The 24,093-nt window shown below is 33.2% G+C and overlaps 1 protein-coding gene across 1 annotated transcript; it reads left to right on the plus strand.

Annotated features, from left to right (window-relative positions):
* The first annotated feature begins 22,999 nt into the window (after positions 1-22,999).
* On the plus strand, positions 23,000-23,770 carry LOC122306329 (bidirectional sugar transporter SWEET1-like). Its single transcript, XM_043118762.1, has one exon. The coding sequence runs from the start codon at positions 23,000-23,002 to the stop codon at positions 23,768-23,770; it is 771 nt and encodes a 256-aa protein (XP_042974696.1).
* Positions 23,771-24,093: the final 323 nt, after the last annotated feature.

Consider the following 24,093-nt stretch of genomic DNA (forward strand, 5'->3'; position numbering starts at 1 on the left):
CCCAATTATTTTAGATTAATTCTTATGACTAATAAAATAAGTCATTTTAATGAAATAAATAAATCTAAAGCCTTCAATAACAATTGGCTCAAGTCATTGTCTTCCATAGCTTGTTGTATCACATGAGTGAAATTGGATTTTCTTTCTTTAAGTCTGTCTAGAATGTTGGGCTCTTGCTAGACACGTCACAAGTGGATTGCACCAGTTTTTGCATTGCTTTATTGGTCTTCCTACCTCTCGATCCTGTGATTGCCCCATTTGAAATTTGTAAATGATCTCTAAGGTTCAATCCACCTTGGGGCCGATCACAAACCCCTTATGAGAACTTTCCATCCACTTAAATGACTATTAGAAATTACCTTATGAGTAGTAACCTTACATCAAGAGTCTCTAAAATCTTACAGCAGCTGGTGTGATTACTTCACCAGAGAATTTGGGTGGTTGAGAACTTCCTTGTAAACAAAAACATTTCTTCTCTTTCAGAGTTTCCAACATACTGCTGTCATTTCTTCCATCTCCTCCTTGTTCAACTTCTCAAACATTTCATTCATAGTTTCCTTCAGGATGTTGTTTAGAACTTTGCTCTTTTGAATCTTCTTAGAACATTGCCCCCACAAATTGGTAGTAACAACATACCCATAATGCATGCTGAATAGTTTATGCTTGTTCTGTAGACAAAATGGGCAGTACGGATCGTCCACTATTTTCTTTTAGAAAAAATTTAGGTGAGTAGGCACAAATTTAGGCAAGCTCTCCATAATAAAACCTTCCTTGTATTTGGAATTGCCAGCTTCCATATTTTAGTCCATCTTTCACTTTTTATGTTGCTTTGAGAAGTTTGGCCTTGTGATCTGCCCTAAACTCCACATTGAAAATGATATGCATTCATAACTATGAAGAACCCATCGTTTGTGCACCTTCACATTATTTGGTTTGGCATGTTGCTTAAACTTGTCGGAATTGGACAAATGATCTTTACTTCAGCATTTGAGAAAACTTCGTGGACCAACATGAGGTTCCAACTCTTTTTGTTTATATCATTAAGTTCGGCCACTTTTAAGGGTTTAATCAGTCCAGTTTGGTTCAGTCCGAGGGGGAAGGGGGTCATGGATAGAAAATTTCGATCCATCATTTTTGTCAGACTAAATCATTAGCTATCGGTTTGGTTGGTTCATTCGGTCTATGAATATTTTTTTCCTCTTTTTTATTTTTTTGATAGAAAAATTAATATAGGAAATTAATTAAATTAGTAAAATTAAAATTAAGCAATTTATATAACATTTTATATATGGTCAATGAATATTAAATAATTTCATTGTATATATGGTCAATGGTGATCTCTTAGAAGAAAGTTACATAATTAACTTATACAACTACTATATAAAATAAGATATTATATATAAGAAAAATACTTAAATATATACACATTCGGTTGGTCTCAAGCTGGTCTGGTCCAAAACAACTGCACTCCGACACCGACCAATAAGAGTATCAGCCTGGTCTGGTTCAGACCGAACCATTTGATCCAGTTGGTTTTTTTGGTCTAGACCAATAGTCTTACAACTCTAGCCAGTTTAGCATCTGTATTTAGAATTTTCATTACACTTTGAGGTTTGAATGAACTTGGTTTAGGAAACCATGTATCTGACCAAATTCTTAAAAATTCTCTAATACCAATTCTCCAAATGATTCCTTCCTCAAGCAAGGATCTTGCAATAAGATGCTTTTCCAAACAAAAGATGGACTACTATCCATCTTTGCTTGAAGAAAATCAGCTTTAAGGAAATATTTGAGTTTGAGAACTCGAGCAGCAAGAGATTCTGGAGTCTGTAACAATTGCCAATCTTACTTGGCCAGCATTGCAAGGTTAAAATTTTGAAAATCTTGAAATCTCAACCCACCTATTGACTATGGCTTCCCCTTTTGGTCCCATTTAGTCTAATGAATTCTTCTCTCCTAGCCTATTTGACCCTACCAATAATCTTGTAAACGTTTGTTAATCTCTTGTAGTAGGCCTTTGGGAAGTTCAAAAACTCCCATACTTTAGGTATAGATGGCCTGTGTTACTATTTTGATCAGTATCTCTTTTCTAGTTTGAGAGAGAAACTTCAACTTCAAGTTGCTTAATCTACTTATCACCCTAACCAGAATACCTTTGAAATATTTAGATTGAGACCTTCCTACCAAAGCTAGCAAGCCAAGGTACTTTTCATAGGAACTAGTGGATTGAATGCCTACAATGCTAGTGATAATGTCTCTTGTTGCTTTCTTGGTATTACTGTTGAAGAAGATAGATGTTTTATCTTTATTCAATCTTTGATTAGATGCTTGTTCATAAACTTCTAAGAGACTGAGATATATGCTCTATTACAAAAAACTTGCATGGCAAACTAACAAACTATTATCTACAAAAACCAAGTGATTGTTCATAGCTATCCTCTTGCCATAGAAATGCCATTAATTAGACCAATTTCTTTAGCTCTATTGAGTAACATGCTAAGAGCTTCTAAACATAAGATAAACAAGTAAGGTGATAGAGGATCACCCTGCCTAATGCCCCTTCAAGGTTTGAAAGCTCTATGTGGAACTTATTCCAATACGAGACCAAAAAGTAACAAAGATTCGGGATACTTACAACTGTTGAAGTTGTATGAGAGGGAAATAGAGGCGAGGTGGGGTAGCAGGTAGGGGTCTAAGCCGGTTAGTCCAGACCAAAAAAATTGACTGGATAGATCCATTTGGACAGGACTGGATTGGATCAAACTCTAGTCCAGTTAATCTCAATCTTAAAAATTGTAGACCGAAACCATTCAGTTTGGTCCCAAAGTCTATAAAGTTTGGACCAGATCAGACCGAACTCCTATATCTATTTAAAAAATATTTTTAATAATTTTATATATTATTTTTATATAATAATTATATAAGTTAATAATGTAATTTTTATCTAATTTATTATCATTGATAACATAAAATATTTTTTTTAATTATTTAGTTACATAATCTATATTAATAATGTACTTAATTTTAATTTAGTAATTTAAATAATTTTTTTATTAATTTATTTGATAAAAGAATAAGAAGAAAAAAAAAAAAAAAAAAAACGAACCAATAACTGACCGTACCGGACCGGTCCCTATGGATGTTCATTCTAGATCAGTCTAAGAAAAATGATGGACCAATTTTTGGTCCATTACCCCTGGAGCAGACTGGACCAATTTACACCCCTGTAGTGGGGCCAGGCCCCGCCCTCCCCTAGTTAGATTGCCTCCTTGCTAACCAAGGTAGGCTAGCTTACTTAAATTCATTTATTCTCTCTAATCGGAAAATAAAATATATAAATAATGCTACTTTTTATCTTAAATTTATTATTTCTCATCACACTCAATTTTATAGCCCATCTTAGTAATATTTTTTATATCAATTATTTGAATAAAAATTTAATTAAATATAAAAATATCATTTCGCTAAAGGATAATATTACTTGTAAATTTGTCCCTGATTATTAGCTCATTAATTAAAACGGCATGCTAATTACACACATAATAAACTATTATAAACATATAAATATATATATATTATTAATAACTATTTATTTCCCTTTGACTTGCAGCTCCCCTTAGTGATTATTTGAATAAATATAAAATATTAACTTCGCCAGAAAGTCATGCATGGGAACTTCCTCCAGAATGTTTTCACTTTTCATTTCTTTTTATTTTTTTTATTGAGCTTTCTTTATTTTCCTTTGGATGGTTAACTACTTCAGAAAATAGTGCGACCTAGCTAGGCGATGCTTGGTTTGGGTTTTCCTCAACAGACTTTTCTTGTCTTTATTTATTATTTTATATTTACTTTCTTGTCTTTATTTATTTATTTATTATTTTATAAGCCATGTATATCCTGAACCGGCATGGCCAAGGTGATGCCTATATTGCATTTTCCTTGCAACTAGAGACGAATATAGAAATATAATATTTTAGGATTGAATATAATCTTAAATAAGATCTATAATATAAATTTTAAATTTTGATTGTTAAATAAATCAATTTTACCGATTGAACTTAAGATTTGTTGAATGAATAAGAGTTATTAATGTCAAGAATAACTCAAAAGAACAATATTCAAAACTAATACAATAATTAAAACAAGTGCATAATGAAACGACATTTTCAAGACAACAGTCAGCCTTCAAAAATTAAAAAATTTGAAGTTTACAAGTATATACCTAGATTCAAGTATTTTTTAATTAACGGACCCATAAAATCGAAGCAAATGCATACAATAACCATATATATATATATATAATATGTATATATTTATGTTAATATAAACCTAAAACAATGTTTTTAATTAAACAACATTTTTATTTCTGAGTAATGATAGATACAGTCTTAAAGTGTGTAAATTTTATGTACTCATTTTGAAAAAACGTTAAAAAAATAATTTTTCATGTGAGTTTAAAATTTATCCATTTTTTTCAAAACGAATGTGCAAAACTTCTGCACCCTATAACTATAAATGTCATTTTATTTATTTATTTCCACCCTATGCTATAACGTTGTTTATTATTTGACAATTTTTTTTTTCTATATATAGTTTTTGTGAATGAAATTAGGAAAATGATACTATTCCTCTTGAGTTTGTCTCTTCAATTTAACTGCTTATGTATAGATTTTATTAAAGTTTTTAATGATTTTTTTATTTAATAGTTAAGAAAGTGACTATTAATATATTAGTTTTTTTTAAATGTTTAAATATATTTAAAAAATATTTGAAATAAAAAGTAAAAAAAAGTACAATTTGCACTAAGGATATACTAAATAAACAAACTTCTGTCGAATGTACCCATGAAATTAACACATCCATGAAAAATACAATAAACAAACTTTTTACCTGATAAGAATCTAATATTAATTTAATTTAAATGCACATACAATTATTAGGTTGAAAAAAAGGACAATATTAATGCTAGGGTCACCGCTGTGCCGATAATATAAATTGTACTTTGTTTTAATACTTTTTAAATCCTTTTAAATATTTAAAAAAATAACAAACTTATAAAATTCTTTCTTAATTAATAACTTACAAAAATATCTGTCAATAAAGGCACCATTCTCGATGGCCCAATTATTTTTTTAATAAAATAATAATGGTCAACTTACCTGCATAGATCTTAGGTTTTGCTAAGCAGATTTTTTATATGAGAATTTTGAATTTTAAGATGAAATATTAAAATATTATATTTTATTATTTTAAAATTTAAAAAAGTTAAGAAAAAGTTGAATTATTTATTATATTTTGTATGAAAATTTAAAAAAGTTATAATGATGAAATGAGAACTTTGTGTTTAAAATAAAAAAACTTAATGGCCAAATCGAACCTTAATAATTTCTTATTATTTAATATTTTTAAATAAATATCTTTTTGACCGGACACGTCTTAGGCTTATAGCATTAAAAATGTTGTCATGAAATGTTAAATCTACAAAGAAATTTAATAAAAACGAATTTATAAATTTGAATGTATTTATATGATATGTTAAATTTATTTTCTTATAAAAATAATTTTAAAATTTAATATAAATTATATGAATATGTAAGTATACTTTGAAATTCTTTTCTAAATTATTTTTCTAGAATTTTTAGCCAAAATATCATTTATTTTTCATTTTAAAAAAATAATAAGAATATGTACTTAAACAATTATTGTCTGGGAAAAGTTTATCTAATTTTCAGTTGTTAACTCAGTGAGTTAGTTTAAAGTGGAAATTGCTTATGGACATTATATGGGTCAGCAAAAGTGGCAAAGTTAAAAATTGGAAGGAATGTGTCATTTATAAAAAGAAATCAACTTTCATTGATAAAATCCTTTAGAAGAGATTGAATACACTGTAAAGTTTCTTCCATGTCAACAATAAAATTAGGATTATCTAAGGTGTAATTTGGATAGTGAGATGAGGTAAAATAATTTTAGATAAAATTTGAAAGTTGAATAAAATATTGTTATAATATTATTTTTTAATATTATTATTATTTTAAATTTTAAAAAAATTGAATTATTTATTATATTTTATATAAGAATTGAAAAAATTATAATAATGAGATGAGATGAGATGAAACTGTTTCTGTATCCAAATTAAGCTTAAAGCATTTTTTTCCAAAGTGTGAGCAATTACATTTGATTTCCCATTGAAATATCTAACTGACCATTCAGCGTAATTTTGCAACTTATACTTGATATGATATATGAACATTCCTTGCTATTCAAATCTACCAATCCTTGAATAGCCCTTACCATTTTACTCACATCTCCTTCTAGAACTATTCTCCTCAATCCCAAATCAATGTCAAAGATTGTTACTTGGAGGTCTTCATAGGTCTTAGCTAATAGAGGATTTGGTAACAAATATTTTTCTTTTTCATTGTTGCCATAACATTGTCCTCCCAATCACGAGCTAAAATCCCAATTCCAACCCTGCAATTCACCCTATCTACTATAGCATCCCAATTGATTTAGAAAAAAAAAAAAAAAAAAAATCCCTTGGGAGAGCTTTCCATCCACTTAAATGACTATTAGCAATTACCGTCTGACTAGTAACCTTACATTGTGAGTCTCTAATGTCTTACAATTGCTACTGTGCTTGTTCCACTAGAGAACTTGGGTGGTTAAGAACTTCCTTGTAAGCAAAAACATTTATTCTCTTCCAGACTTTCCAACACACTATTGTCGTTTCTTCCATCTCCTCCTTGTTCAACTTCTCAAACAATTCATTCATAGTTTCCTTCAGGTTGTTGTTTCAAACTTTACTCTTTTGAATCTTTTTAGAACATTGCCCCTACAAATCGCTAGTAGCAACACATTCTCATAATGCATGCTCAATAGTTAATGGTTCTCCTATAGACAGAATGTGCAGTATGGATCTTCCACTATTGTCTTTTTGAATAAATTTAGCTGAGTAGGCAACAAATATAGGCAAGCTCCCCATAATAAAACCTTCCCTGCATTTGGAATTGTCAGTTTCCATATTTTAGTCAATCTTTCACTTTTTGTATTGCTTTGAGAATTTTGGCCTTGTGAGCTACCTCGAACTTCACCTTGAATATGATATGCATTCCTAATTATAAAGAATCCATTGTTTGTGCACCTCCACATTATTTGGTCTCACATGTTGCTTAGACTTATGGGGATTTGACAAATAATCTTTATTTCAGCATTTGAGAAAACTTCTTGGACCAACATGAGGTTCCAACTCTTTTTGTTTGTATCAATAAGTTCAACAACTTTTAGGGGTTTAATCGGGTATGGTCTAGTCCGGTCTGAGGGGAAAAAGGGGTCATGGACTGAAAATTTTAGTCCATCATTTTTGCCAAACTGGACCATTAGCTATTAGCTTGGTCGGTTCATTTGGTCTATGAACATTTTATTCCTCTTTTTTCTTTTTGACAGAAAAATTAATACAAAAAATTAATTAAATTAGTAAAATTAAAATTAAATGATCTCTTTAACATTTTGTATATCATTAATGCATAGTAATTAATTTTATTGTATATATGCTCAATAGTGATCCGTTTGAAGAAAGTTACATAATTAACTTATACACCTACTATATAAAATAATATATTATATATAAGAAAAATACTTAAATACATATATATATACACGAGTAATGCTACTCATTATCTCAATTCTCATTATTCCATGATGTGGCATTAGATGACGGTTCACAAGTGAAATACAATAAATAGTCTCCAATCATCTAGTGCCACATTATGGGATGATGAGAATTGAGATGATAAATAAATATTTTCTATATATATATATATATACATTCGGTTGGTCTCGGTTTAGTCTAGTCTAAAAAAACCACATCCCGACTAATAAGTGTATCGGTCTAGTTTGAATCGAACCATTCGATCTAGTCGATTTTTTCGGTCCGGACCAATAGTCTTACAGCCCTAGCTACTTTAGCATTTGCATTCAGAATTTTTATTGCACTTTGAGGTCTGAATGAACTTGGTTGAGGAAACCATCTGTCTGACCAAATTCTTACAAATTCTCTAATGCCAATTCTCCAAATGATTCCTTCCTCAAGTAAGGATCTTGCTAATAAGATGCTCATCTAAACAAAAGATGAACTATTGCCCATCTTTGCTTGAAGAAATCAATTTTAGGGAAATATTTGAGTTTGAGAACTCAAGTAGCAAGAGATTCTGGAGCCTGTAAAAATATCCTACCTTACCAGGCTAGCATTGCAATATTAAAATTTTCAAAATCTTGAAATCTCAACCCACCTATTGACTTTGGCTTCCCCATTTGGTCCCATTTAGTCTAATGAATTCGTCTCTCCGGGCCCTACCAATAACCTTGTAAACGCTTGTTAATCTCTTGCAGTTGGGCCTTGGGAAGTTTAAAAACTCCCATACTTTAGGTATGGATGGCCTATATTACTACTTTGATCAGTATCTCTTTCCCAATTTGAGAGAAAAACTTCAACTTCCAGTTGCTAAATCTACTCGTCACCATATCCAAAATACCTTTGAAAGATTTAGACTGAGGCCTACCTACCAAAGCTAGGAAGCCAAGGTACTTTTTATAGGAACTAATGGATTGAATGCCTACAGTGCTAGTGATAATGTCTTTTGTTGCTTTCTTGGTATTACTACTGAAGAAGATAGATGTTTTATCTTTATTCATTCTGTGATAAGATGCCTATTAATAAACTTCTAGGAGACTGAGTAATCTACTCCATTCCAAAGAACTTGCATGGCAAATTAACAAACTGTTATCTAAAAAAACCAAGTGATTGCTCAGGCTGCTCTTGTAACAACCCATTAGAAATTCAATAATGAAATTTTTATAGGTTTTAGGAATCTCATGAAAACGCTGTAAGTTTTCAGGAAGCAACCAATCGCGTTGGCTTTAGTGTGTCAACATAGTTAGTGTTACCACTTACTATGGTGCTAGAAACGTGAATTTATTTATTTTAGGTAGTTAGAATTATCAAAATGAAATATGGTCTACATTATTAGACTCAATGGAGTATTTAGAATTTTATGGAACAATAAACCCATTTTTAGTTTTTGGACGAAATGCCTGTTTGAAAACGTGTTTTGTTTATTTCAAGGCACTTCGAGGTTGAATTTTGATAAACGAATTGAACAATTAGGTTTGTATGAATATTTAAGATTTTACAGTGTAAAATTTATTATTCATTTTTTCAGAGTGAATTAGTAACCTCAATAGTAATATCAAGTATAGTATTTTCAAAATCACAGTATGAAATGTCAAAATTAGATTAGAGAATTTGTATACTTGGAAATATCTTAACTATACTTGGTGAATAGTATTCGACACTTGGTACCAAGAGGAACCATGAGATGGATTATAAAGGAATCAAGGTTTGAGATCATGCTACCTAAGCAAAATCATATTCCATTCAACCAACCAAATTGTGCCAAACTAAATAGGGTTTCAACCTTAAGAAAATCCTAAATGACTGAAATCCAATTGAAATCATAAAAAGTTTGGAAGAAACTGAAACCCTAAATGGTTTCCCCAAAACCCTAAAGTTGATCTCCAAACCTTAATTGATCTGATTTCTAGCATTGTATTTAATCACTTGTTTAAATCACTTTCACATGCTATTACTTCCTCAAATTCATGTTATGACATCATTATCCAACCTTTTAAACCTTGAAAATTTGATTGAACCAAGAAAAAATAGATTTGGACTTGATAGCATCTCAAACCCTAACTAAAATAGATTTGGTTAAGTCCCACGAATTTTGGCCACATTGGCAAAACTTCTTAAGGAAGTTTCCCCCTACTCATGGTAGACCAGCCTCTGCCCTTGGCATCCCCAAATAGCCCCTTGATGTGAGAGAAAAATCTACCTCATCACCCTCCTTCTATAAGGCAACAGTAGCAGCCATTTCCCCTCACTATTCTTCACTTTTTGTGACACAGGCATCACCCATCAAAGGGTCATTCAAGCCCATACCTCACCCTCTAGAAGTCTAGTAGACGTGCAAGGCACCCTTTCATTTGACTTCATCATTTCTCATCCCCATTCTTAAAGAGAAACATTTAGGAGGTCTCTTGGGCATCTTTCTGGGACGTATTTCATGACGATTTTTAACTCTTGTAAATATTTTTTGAGATGTGTTTTGACCCATTGTAAGTATTTTCTCACAATAATGTCTTCATAAAAGTTGTTCGTATATGAGTCTAGCTTCTATGAGTTTATTTTTTGTTTTATTTCATGGTCATTTGATTGATCAAAAGTTATTTTAACAACGGAAACATCAATTTGGGCGATAATCTGGAGATTGTGTTATATTTTAGAATTTTTGATCAAGTTAATGGATAAATTTTGATCCGATATTTTTATGGAGTGTTTTCAACATGTGTATATGAATGTTGGTTGATGATTTCTTGCATGATTAAAGCTTTTGATAGAATATTTTCATAGATATAGAAACTTAAAAATTGGAAGAGGAAAAACAGTTTATGTTTTAAGAAAGTTTGGATCTTTTGTAAATTAATCTTACTCCAATTGCTTTGATATATTTATTTAATTGATACTAAGCCACTTATATAGATGTTAGGATGTTATTTTAAAGATTTTTTATGTTATTTTCAAAGATATTATTTTTTTATGTAAGAGAATACTCAGTTAGGCCAAAATTTTTAATGTTTTCGGCTAGATCCATATTTTGGTTTATTTTTAGTCAAGTGATTTTAAGTTTAATGCTTGAACTTGCTTTAAGATACATTGTTAAACCATGTGATATTTTTTGGTCTGAAGATCTCATTATTTTATGCCATGGATCAAGTGTTTGATCAAAGTTAGTTAAGAGAAAAATTATGTTGTTAGATTAAGTGTGGAGCCAAATACTTCAAGTCATGTTTTGAAATTTTTGGTGACTTTTGTGTGATGATTCAAAAAATTTTAGTTCTTAGGAATATGTTATGAATATGTTAGAGGAAAGATTTGTATTGTATCATATATGTCATGCCATGCCATGTCACTACATGTTTAACTATTAAACATATTATATTCTATTATGATATACTAATCTGTTAAATAATCTATTGTGTCATGCATTACTATCTGTTAAAAGTATGACATGCTACGTTTTTGCATGTTACATATATGCCATGTCACGTAATATTCATTGTTACATGATATGCTATGTTATAAAATATTGTCTATTACATATTATGTCATGTCACGTAATGTTTTTCTGATACATGTTATGCCAAGTTATGTATGGTTTGTCTGTTTCATGTTATGGTAAGTCATGCATATCGTGTACATGTCATGTTACGTCATATTAGTCTATCTGTCATTTCATTTCGTATCACGTCATGTCTCAAATTTAGAGTATGTCTCCAAAGTAGTATTTTTCAAGTTTGGTCAAGTGAGAATTATGATTAATAATATTTCTAGCAACTTGAAGAATTTCTAGATTATGAAGAGAAATGATTCTTTAGTTATGGAAGGGCTAAATGTGCCGATTGTTCCTATTAAAAAAAAACAAGTGACCTTTGTTAAATGGGAGTTGCCGAGGAGGGGAATGGTGAAATTGAATGTTGATGGTGGGGCTCGTGTAAATCCAGGAGAGGCAGGGGGTGGGGGCATTATTCGAGATTGTAATGGTAAATGTATTGCTGGTTTTGCGCATCATTACGGGGTTGCTACAAATACGGTTGCTGAATGCCGTGCTTTATTAGATGGTTTTAGGATTTTTAAAAATTTGAGACTGCACAATGTTTTAGTAGAATCAGATTCTAAGGTTATCATGAGTTGGCTGGCCTCCGGAATTTGTCGACTTTGGTTTCTGTGGGATTTTTGGGAAGAGATAAAAGGATATTTCTATAGAGATTAATGGACGTTTTAGTCATGCTTTTCGTGAAGCTAATATGGTAGCAGATTTTTTAGCTAAGAAGGGGACTATGGGGGAACATATAGATTTTGTTGGGATGAATTTTCAGTATACTCGGCTTAGAGGATTGATTTGCATTGATCGGATGTGGATGGTTTTTATTAGAGAGAAATGATTTTTTGTTTGTGGTCTTTTTGTAATAAAGGTATTCCTCCGCCACAAGTGAGAGTTTTTTAATAATATTGAGGTAGGGGCTCCTCTTGTACATGGGGCCCTGACTTTTCCATAATAATAATAATAAAAAAAGTCCACGTGTAGTTAAGTTATTGTTCAATTCATTGTTATTATTAAATCGTGGTAACCCCATGAGATAATATTACTATATGGGGTAACCCCATGAGACAAGACTATGCTATCGTAGTAACTCCATGTGACAAGAACATTGTGGTAACTCCATGAGACAAAAATACATTTCAAGTTCATGTCATGTTTCAAGTTCAGTTCATGTTATTTAACGTTAATTTCATATCCAATTTAGTTCACATTTATGCTATATTTTCAAGTTCATGTTATTTAGATCAAGTTCATGTCATCTTTATGTCCATGCTATGTTCAGTCATGTATGTTTCAAGTTCACGTTCAAAATATTTCAAGTTCATATTATTTCGCATCAAGTACATGCCCAAGTTAGTTTATGTCCATGCTATGTTTCAAGTTCATGTTCTATTTCAATTCAAGTTCAGTTTATGTTCATGTTCATGTTTAAGTCCATGCTCAAGTTCAAGACATGTCAGTTTATGCCATGAGAAATGTCAAGTTATGTCAAGCATATTTATGATTATGTATGCATTCATGATTTTACTTCCATACATGCATCTTTGACCTGTATGTTAAGTTATCTGTTAACTTGCTAAGATTTGTAAACAAATCTCACCATCGTAGTCTCAACTACTATTCTCCCTTAGAATGGCAGACCATGTGTTCGGATCAGGAGGTGCACTACAAGTTAATCGACTGGAGATGGTCGATTAGAAGGCGATGGCACGACGCGAAGCTCATTGACTGAGTTGCTCAATTTATTATTAGTATTATGGAATCTTTGACCAAGTTGCACAAACTACTCAATGGATTAGCCTAATAGTTGCTTTAGTTGCTTTAGTCTCGATACTTCATATGTCCGTCCGATCCCAAGCAAAACTAGGGGCATCACAGTCCTCTTGCCATGTGAATGCCATTAATTAGATCAATTTCTTCAACTCTATTGAGTAATGTGCTAAGAGCTTCTGAACATAAGATAAACAGGGAGGGTGATAGAAGATCACCTTGCCTAATGCCCCTTGAAGGTTTGAAAGCTCTTTATGAAGCTCCCTTTAGTAATAGTGTATAAGAAGTGGTGGAGACACCTCATAATGAGCCCAATCCATTTACTCACAAAACCCATCATTTTCATAACAACTGTAAGAAAGTTTCATTTGATCTTATCATATGCTTTACTCGTGTCTAATGTTAGGGCCATGTATCTAGTTTTCCCTTTCATTCTACTTTGATTGTATGCATAGCTTTATAGGAAACAATCATATTATTAGATATTAACCTTCCTGGGACAAAGGCACTTTGGGTGGGGAAATGATCTCTGGTAGTATAGTTTTCAATCTAGTGGCCAGCACTTTTGCAAAGATCTTGTAAATTACATTGCAAAGATTTATTGGTCTAAACCCAAAAAGTTTTGTAGAGTTTTTGGCCTTTGGAATCAGAACTATATAGGTCTCATTGATGTCATATGTCTATCCATTAGAGTTTAGGGTGCTAGTACTGCATCACAAATATCTTGGCCAACTATTTTTCAATGCTCTTGGAAAAACCTTGCTAGAAAACCATAGAACCAAGAGAATGTAAAAGATTCATTTTGAAAACAACTTCTTCAACCTCTCTAGCAGAGAAATCTTGAACCAACATATCATTACTTCCTTAGTCACTTACGATTGCATAGATTGTAAGCATTTTGCGATTCCTTTCGGCTCAAATGTCATGAACAATTCGTTGTAAAGATTCTAGAAAAGTTTACTAATCTCCTAAGAAGAGGTAATTTTGTTGCCATTCTCGTCAGTGATGCTACTAATAGTGTTTGTTTCTCTTCTCTGAGAATCAAATTTAAGAAATGATTTTGTGTTTCTGTCCCCTCCTTTAGCCATCTTTGTTTAGCTCTTCATTTTCATTTCAAATCATCTATTTCAAGTAGAAGAGTCACTTCTTTCTATAAATGTTTTACTTTCTTAGTGTGGAATCCAATGATAGATTTTTGGAGAAATTTCAGTTGAGCTAATTTAGCCTCAGTAACCCCCTTTTGATTTCTTTGTAATTTATTGCTCCATTTAATCAATCTAGTTTTAAATCTATTTCGACCTTCTATAGCTACTCTCAAAGAATTATTTGTCCTTTGATAGCAAGCCCAAGTTACTTTGATTAAATCACTTCATTCCCCCTCTCCTACCGCAACTTGCTTCATATTTGAAAAGTTTTCTATTCCTACTGGCAGATTCCATCCCATTACTCATTGAGATAAGAATTGGATTATGATTTGATATATAAATTTCTAGAGTACTCACAATCATTTCAAAAAAGAGATGAGCCACTTAGAATTTCCCAATGATATATCAAGTCTTTCTTTTGTAAATCATTCCCCCCTTTATTATTACTCCAAGTAAATCTATCCCCTTTGTAACCCAAGTCACTTAACTCACAATCCTCAATGGCTTCTCTACATGATTTCATTTGAGAATAAGGTCTGACAACTCTACCATATTTCTCATGTCGTTAAAGAATCTTATTAAAAGTCCCCCCATGCACAACAATACCCTATTATTCGAGGGTTTTAACTCTCTAAGCAAATGCCACTTTTTTGTTCTTTTAGTATTAATTGGGTTGCCATAGAAAGAAGTCATTATCCATTCCTCCCCTCTTTCATTTTCAATGACTTTAATAAAGATATGCCTCTTGGAGGAAGTGTCCAATTCTACCTTCATTGTGGACTTCCAAACTATTGTTAAGCCATCATTCCATCCTCTACTATCTGCCACACTTTGATAAAAACTAATTGGTCCAATCTGATTTCTAATTTTTTCCACTCTTTCCTTCATACGTGTATTTTATAAGAAAAACTATGTTGAGGCACTTTGTCTTGACTAAGTGATGAAGTTCTCTAATTTTTTAAGGGTTCCTATTCCTTCAACAGTTCTAGCTTAAGCAGATCATTGCTGCTCATGGGGCTCTCTAACAGCCTCCACCCTTTCATCCTAAGCTATGCTCCTTTCAAGATTGAGCTTGGTTTTGGACTTTTTAGGAGAATTGTCCAAAAAAGCAGCTACACAATCATCCTTCCCTCTCTTCTTCACTTTATCACAACTATTAGGATCCATACAAATCAAAGATGTTTTTTCTAATAGGTGAACTCCTCTTGCTTTCCTCTTCCAACCAATTTTCTTTGTAAATTTGGCAGTAGTAAAATTAAAATCCATACTAGAGTTTTAAAAAATACTTACTAGCAGTGCACAAGCTAAGACATTCAACAAGGCTAGAACAAATATAGTCTTTAGGCATTCCAAGCTTCATGCAATCAGAGGCCTCCTTATCCTTCATTTCTTTTGACTGCCCTTTACTGTATTAGCTAAGTCAGGTTGGCTAACCAAATCAGGATCATTACCAATTGGACAATTAATAGGATCATAAATTAGATAAGGTCCCTGCTATACATTTAAATTATTAACATCCTAATGCTTCTCGAGGTAATCTTCAAAATCTACAACAATTACTTCCAATTGAGAGGCCTTTGAATGCACTGTCAACTTTAGTGAATGACCATCATTTTCATATGTAGGTTTGCTACTTTCACCCTTGTCTAAACTACCATTCCAAAGAGTTTTTGTCTTGGTTTGGTCCTTAGTACCCCCATATTTTTTGTCTATATAAACACTCGAATGCTCTCAATCGCTAGTCATACTGAAACCTACCTGCCTCAGTTGGATGGTTCCTTATTTTTTTTCTTTTATACATGGTCTCTCCTTATGCTTAAGGGCACCACAATGAAAATAGAAAATTGACAACCTTTCACACTTAAAATCAATGCATAGTTGTTTCCCTCTAAAGTTTAACAGTCTTCCTCTTGCTCATGGTTTTTTAATGTCAATATTGACTTTGATCCTTAAGAATTCCCCCCATCTAATTCCTTCCCTATCAACATCTATTGTTATCACTTCACCTATTGCAAAACCTATCATTTCTCCCCATTTTCTTGTCATATCAGCCAATGACATAATGTGGAGTTGGACCCAAAAAGGTTCAGTGATATGTTTATATCATTAAGAAGTGTAGTACTTTGAAACTCCTAGATACAAACTTTTACCAAGTAGTACTCTTTTTTTATCAGCCTCTCTTTGAAATTCCATCAGAAAAGGATTTTCCCCCACTTCATTGAGGTTATCTATTTTTGACATGGTAGACCGAAAGGCTTCTTTATTTACACTTTAGTCCATAATAATGAGTGCTAGAAGCCATTGCTTTCCCATTGAAATGGAAGTTTTAACAACTTCTTTTGGTAAGGAAATCTCCACTCTCTCTTCTTCTGCAAGTTTTAGGCCTTCCCACAACTGAGATAACTCTTCCTTCATCCCCCAATCCTAGGAAACAATAATCACCTCTTTAGACACGAGTCTAAGAGGCAAACCTTTGCTGAAAGCAAAGACCTTAACCTTACCCTTTAGAGAAGGAAAAGACCACCGCCTTATTGTCCAGAGAAGGAAAGGGCCCCAATATTGTTTTGAATGTTTTCTCATCATGTGTCATTGAAACATAGAGACTCTATTGTAATGTGGCTAAGTAAGCTTTCATGAAATATCAGATGCTTGATCGCAAGTAAACCACTACAAAAGATTTTAAAGGAACCTTCCTCTATACCAAGTTTTATTTTCTTTATTGATGTTTTATTTTTTATTTTTTGGTTTCGATGGAAAAATAGGTCTATAAAATATATAGATAGAGCATTATCAATATATAATATAAATTTACAATTTTCTATGCTTTATAGGTAAGTGATGAGTTGACATGTACCATTTTAAACTACTACTTGTAGAGTTAATTATCTATAGGAAATCTAGATGGGGCACCCCTATACTATGTCCGATTTGGATTTGGAGTTCTGTGCATTTCTTCTGCAAAAACTCCCATGTAGTTGGAAGATTTTAGCAATAATTCTATTTTTTTGAGAGGATTTTAGCTATAATTCTGTAGGACCGTTAATAGATGACACCTGCCCCGTCAAAGGATGCAACATGTAAATTTATTTTTTCTTCAAATTAAGTTAAAAATAAGAAATCATTTTCTAATAAAAATATTTTTTGTAATTTTAGAAAACTTAAAAAACTAAAACATAAATAGAAAACAAAAACCATGAGTGGTTGGATTTTGGTCATCAATTGAGAGGCCCCATTCGAGCCACCTCCATGGTGGATAGATTGTGACGCCCCCAACTCCCATGTATGGACATGTGGGAATCGAGGCATCGAGATGATGACAACACTGGTCACACACCCCAACGTGTATGCACATGCAACATGTGTAAGACAAAACATGCAGTGGATAAATTATAGTCAATCAACTAAGTATCAGAATTTTAAATACAGATTCACTTAAATACAAGTGTTTCAAAAAGTAATACAGTTATCTAATAAAAACATAATAAAACTAAAATACAATAACCAAAACTGGAAAATAAATCCCGGTAACGAGAAAGTGATCCCAGGGTATCGAATACCGTTAGATTGTGAATCTCAACAAGTAACAATCCAAATAGTCCAAGAGATAAAAATGCATTAATGCAACCAACAAATATGTGTGCATATGATGAAATATGCATAATACCCAAAACATCATTTTCCTCGAAAATGATTATTTTCTAACACATGCAAAATCCGATTTGATTTAAAAATCAAGTCCATTAAAATAACCTCCGCCATTTTCTAAAAAAATGACCCAGTATAAAATTCACAATTTTCCTAAAAAATGGTTCTCATATATCCATTTATCGAAACTGCCATTTTCGTAGAAAATGGCTCATTATCCATTTTTACTGTATGTACCATGATCTCCCCTAGGGACCATCCGCATACCTTTGTTCATTTCGTCACACCATGGGTAACGACCGTGCGTGTAATTTCGTAACGAGTGATGACCAGTTCTGTGCCCAGTGTATTTGTGGCCAAGCATCCTCTAACCCCCACCAGCAGAGGGGCCATGGAGTCGGCACGAGAGCGTTACTATCCAATCCAATCTCGTTGTCGCCCAACGACAATAGAGGGGACGTCACTTAGTATATTATGCTCTCGAATGACTAGAGGAGCTCCACCAAAATAATGCCCCATCTCGGCTTAAGGTCATGATACACATGCACCCAAAAATAATTTCTCACGTGAAAATCCAGTTTTCAAATATACACATGAACATGCATGCAATTATGCAAAAACTTAGTTTTTATTTACAAACATGAACATGCGTGCAATTATGCAATGTATATGACATGACACAAATATTCAACAACCACCAAATCCTAGCATAATCCAATCACACAAACAACTTCATCCTTCAATCTAACCCCCCCAAACTCCTCTGATTCAATTCAGCACAACCAACAAAATCACAGTAAATATGAGTTAGCGCAAAAATATATTTAAATCTCAAAAAGTTATTTGAAAAGTTACTTACAATGCTAAAATATAATTTTTAGAGTATCAAGGAGGTGCAAAAGGTAGCGGCATAACAATGTAACAGTGAAATTTGGATAAATGAAGAGTTGGGATGGCTAGAGAAAGGCTTAGAGATGTTGGTGAAGCTATTGGTAGTGGTGGTTAGCTGTGGGTGGCGGCTAGCCGTGGGTGGCGGCATGGGTGGCGGTTGAAGGCTAAAATACCCAAATAGGAAAATGAGATGAAGGGGCTTCAATAGTGGCGGATCAGGACTGAGGTTGGATGGTTGGAGGGTTGTCGGTGATGTGGTGAAAAGCTGGTGGTCAACGGCGGTGCGATGGTGATGTTGGAATAAAAATGGCCTGCGGCTTGTAGCCGTGCGTGAAGGCTAACGACAGCACGGGCTAGACTAAAAATGGATGGGTGAGGTCACTGGCCGGAGGGAAAGAAAATTGGAGGGGTGGTGTTGGCCATGCTAGCCCATGACGGCGCACTAGAGGGCTAATGAAAAATGGACGGGGAGAGGGAGGGGGTGGCTCACGCATGGAAGGAGGGAAGCAGAGGAAGGAAAGGAGAAAAAAATGAGGAAAAAAAAAAGGGAAAAAGAAAAACTGAGGGAAATAAATGAGGTTCAATCATTACAACTTGGGTCACAAAATTGATCTAATGAAAAGAATTTCAAAATAGTAAGTTGAATAAAAGTAATTTAAACGCATTGACTAGCTAATATAAAGTAATAATAAAAAGCTCACAACACAATAATTTTAAAACCTAAAAATAAAATAATTTAAATTAAAGAGCAATTTAAATACAAAACAATAATTAATATTAAGAAAATACATCAAAATAAATTTCACAACTTAAAAATCATAAAAATAAACTAACAGAAACATGCTAAATTTAAAACAAGAGAACTAATATTTAAATTAAATTACACTAAAATACAGGGTGTCACACTGATTTTGGATAGTCACGAGGGTGGCCCGATTTGGGACACTTGGGTGGTGGCCACTGAAATGGTTTTTTTTTTTTTTTTAAATTATTTTATTTTATTAAAAATAGAAATGAATAAAATATATATTTTTGTCTTAAAATCAGCAAGTTAATTGTTTTTTAAAAAAATGATACGTGGCTTTATTTGATTGTGTCATGTATTCTTATTAATGGCCATAGAAAATCTTGTAATGGAATAAGTTACTTCTAAAAGATAGATTTAATTGTCTTTGTTATATAACTTAACAAGGATATATGAGCTAGGCATTGTCATTCGTCATGTTATGCTGGAGATGCTTTTATTTTCTTTATTTCTGAATTTTATTTAGATTTAATTATTTATGTTATATTTTAACAAGTATGCTTGTTTCACGTTACTTTCTTTTCGTCTATATGGTTAATTATTCTACATCATATTAAAATATTTTTTTAAAAGACTAATGGTATATATAAGTTTTAAATATACAGGTCTTGATGCATGCCTTTATACAAAGGTGGACCTATCATGAAAAAAAATGTGAAAAACTTAATTTTTTCTAATAGATTTATTTTGTACAAGAATTGTACATTTTAAATTTTTATCTAATATTTTTATTTTTTTTCAAAAATAAAAGTAATTAATCAATAGTACTAATCTTTGAGTCAATGAGCATGCAGAAGTAAAGGCTTTCAGCAGCCTTTTATTTCATGAATCTATGTCTTTAAATCCAAGATTGTCCTAATAAACAATTGGCTAATTAAGATGAGTAAACTTTTCAAGCTAGGTAGGCTAGTCGACACCTCATCCTTTATTTTTTTTCTCAACTTACAAAAAATTAAGAAAAACAACCGAATAATGCAATATACTTTCATCCTTTATTATATATATTTATGTCGTCAAAATTAATAATTTTACGGCGCATTTTTATAATTTTTTAGGTCAATCGTTTAATGAAAAAATACATAAAATTAGGCTTGCAACTTGATCTACCGAAAATAGATTTGGGACTGACCCAACCCGACAACCAGGTCGAATCTGGTATGACCCGACCCACAACATTCGGGTCAGGACAAAAACTTTCTGACCCACACGCTGCATTTCTTTCCTTTTCCTTCCCTCCTTTACGACAGATTTTCTAACATTCATTTTTCCTTTTTTCTTTTTTCTTTTATGACGACATGCGCCAGTGCCCTTGCTCTTGACGCTACTGGACAATGAGAAGGGCCTATGGCATTCCCATGAGGACGAGGTAACGAGTGGATTGCTGTTCATGCCGGGATTCTGGGTCTGATAGAGAGGCAAGACATGGAGAAGCTTGCCAAGACGTATGGGAAGGTTTTCCACTTCTAGCAGGTTGACAAGAGGGATAATCTTGGATCTTCCTCTTGGGATCCTGCAGATGATGACAGCCTTCACTCGAGGTGGCCAGATCTATGAAGACCTTGTCAAAGGTACGTGCGAACTATCGGCCACTACAAGCCCCCAGATTTTGTGCCAACGAATACACCCATTGACAAATGGTGGAGGAAAGGGGCTCAAGACTGATTTGAGGGAGGTAACTACTGCCATCCCATCCCCAGATTTTGTGCCCACGAATACGTTCTTTGTCTACATTCTTCACGAGCAGCACCTCCTGTGCATCCTCCTTGCCATTGACATTGCCATGCTTTTCTTTAGCTTCGTGCCACCACGAGATTTCGAGACCCACCAGTCCATGACTACGGACTCGGGAGAATTGAGATTGAAAAAGATGAGGAAATGGTCGTTTGGAGTCTTGGAGGCTAGGGTTTGAAAAGACCTGCTGTCTTAAGGTCAGAAAGAATTAATACTTCAGTTAGTTTAAGGCTTGAAATCCAAACCCATAATTTATCGGGTTGGTGAACCGAGCATTTAATAACTGGGCATATGTTGGGTCAGGTTACTCGGGCAACTCGGTTTGATTTAGAAAAATAACAAAATTAAGGATAATATTGCTTGTGAATATTACATTACTGATTAAAAGCTCATTAATACGACATGCTTACATTCGTGTGTGTGTATCTATATATATACACAAACATATTTATATATATACTCCATACTGACCTGATCAGGTTTGCAATGCTGGCAACTTGTCTCAAATGCGTATCCCCCCATAAATTATTCTGCCTTTATTTCTTAAAATTGAAAATAAAGTTTAAAATATAATTTTTCCAGATTTTGTACATTTGGCTTGGTTTTTACAGTACTTGTAGATACAGCGCCTTCTATGACATCAGGAGATCACACCAGAAACAGCCCTAGCTAACCCTTCCACTAATAATTAATTACTAGCATTAATATTAGAGATCACTTTTTTTAATTCGCTCATGCCTTACTTGAAAGGGAAATATGCACACTTTTGCTTAATTACCCAAAGTAATCCTTCCTATAAATAATTAAAAACTGCATATTGACTCGGTTACTCCGTCGGGTTTTATTTTAGAGTAACATTAAATATAATTTTAAGGCGTACAAGTTTTATGTTCTACTCTTTTTAATTTTAATTAATATTTATTTGTAAGGTGTTTATATATTGACGTATCTACCCTGATTTAATCAGGTTTATATTTTAAAGCATCTCCCTCCAATTACTAATTAATTCCAAGAATCCATCGATCGATCATTACCATCATCATGAAAATCTAATTTGCTGATTACATTTATAAAGCTTTTTGCCCGAAACAATAATGACGTTAGAAATTGGTATATTAATAAGTACTGGGTACTTGTACTTGTAGGGCTTTGAATGGAAGATCAAACACGTATATAAGTAGGCCATGAAAATATATTAATTATAAACAAAATTAATTATACCTGATCATGAAAATCCAATAATTTAATAATTAATACCCATGCATTTATATTAATATTGGTAAAGTTAATTTCCAGATAATCAATGCAATATAGATCTCTGAAGTTTCGCATGATCACAATTTTAGTTTTGTCGACGGATGATAAAATTCTGCATATATATAATAAAATTTCACAAGTAGGAATATTTAAAATAAATTGTAACCAGCATGCAGCATTTAGGTTTTTAGATATACAACGTCCAGAAAAATTAAACACCATGCTGCATGCATTCTAATCTTTTAAATTAATTTAACTCTGAAACAAGAAGCAGCCGCCCAAATCAACTCTGAACATTGACATTCTATAATAATGTAGCAAACAACAAACAGTAATCACTCGCAAAGAGATTTGGCATTGACGTCGCGACCTGCTATATTATTTTTTCTATATATATGATCTCCTTAGCCATAAGTACTGTGTACCAAGCAAACTAAAACAAAGAGATATATCTAATTCTTTCACGAACTACGCACCCTTATCTCTAGGTTATCTTTCTCCTTTCGAGATTTTGTAGAGAAAAGAGACTGAAAACAATGGAGATTGCGCATTTTTTGTTCGGAATATTTGGAAACATCACTGCCTTATTTCTCTTCTTGGCCCCAATAATCACATTCAAGAGGATCATAAAGAATAAAGGCACAGAAAAATTCTCAGGCGTTCCATACGTGATGACGTTGCTCAACTGCCTCCTTTCTGCATGGTACGGCCTTCCCTTTGTGTCTCCAAACAATCTTTTAGTATCAACAATCAATGGCTCCGGGGCGGCAATCGAGCTCATATACGTGGCCATCTTTCTCATATATGCGCCCAAAAGGGAGAAGGCTAAGATTTTTGGGATCTTTTCGTTCGTGGTCTTAGTTTTCTCAATCGTGGCCTTGGTTTCCCTTTTGGCCTTGAAAGCTGGCAGCACCAGGGGGATGTTTTGTGGGTTTGCTGGGAGCATATTCTCCATCATCATGTATGCCTCGCCTCTATCAATTATGAGGACTGTGATTAAAACTAAGAGTGTCGAATTCATGCCATTTTTCCTGTCACTGTCCGTGTTCTTGTGCGGGACTTCTTGGTTTGTGTTTGGGTTGCTCGGACGTGATCCTTTTGTTTTTGTGCAAAATGGCCTCGGCTGTGGTTTAGGGCTCGCGCAGCTGATCTTGTACTTTATATACAGAGGTAACAAGGCTACTGCGACCGTCGAACCCATTGATATAGAACCTGCGGAGACAGGACTCCCCAAGGAAGACAAAGATCAAAGCCAATCCAATGTAAGTGAAGCTCAAGTAGATCGTCTAGAGGTCGTGGTCGTCTAGACGTACACATGGCGTACATGGTTGCGTACATGGTTCAAAGCCTTGGAGCAAACCCCATTCACAGGGCCTTTAATAGTTTCATAAAAAGAAATAAACTATATTGATGCAACCAGTACACCTTTAATGTGGAAATTAACCATCCACATTGTTTATAATAAAAAATTATTTGTGCTTTGGGTTTTTCAAATGTAGTGGATTCTACATAAAGTAATGTGCTTTGGTCGTCTTACTATCCAAGCACTAGTTGATTACGAAAAAAAGGGAAGAAGCATTCAACGGTGATATTCTACGAAAGGCTTATTTTAGCATTTAAAAAGAATTGT

This window comes from Carya illinoinensis, chromosome 4, assembly GCF_018687715.1.
Source record: "Carya illinoinensis cultivar Pawnee chromosome 4, C.illinoinensisPawnee_v1, whole genome shotgun sequence".
NCBI lineage: Eukaryota > Viridiplantae > Streptophyta > Magnoliopsida > Fagales > Juglandaceae > Carya > Carya illinoinensis.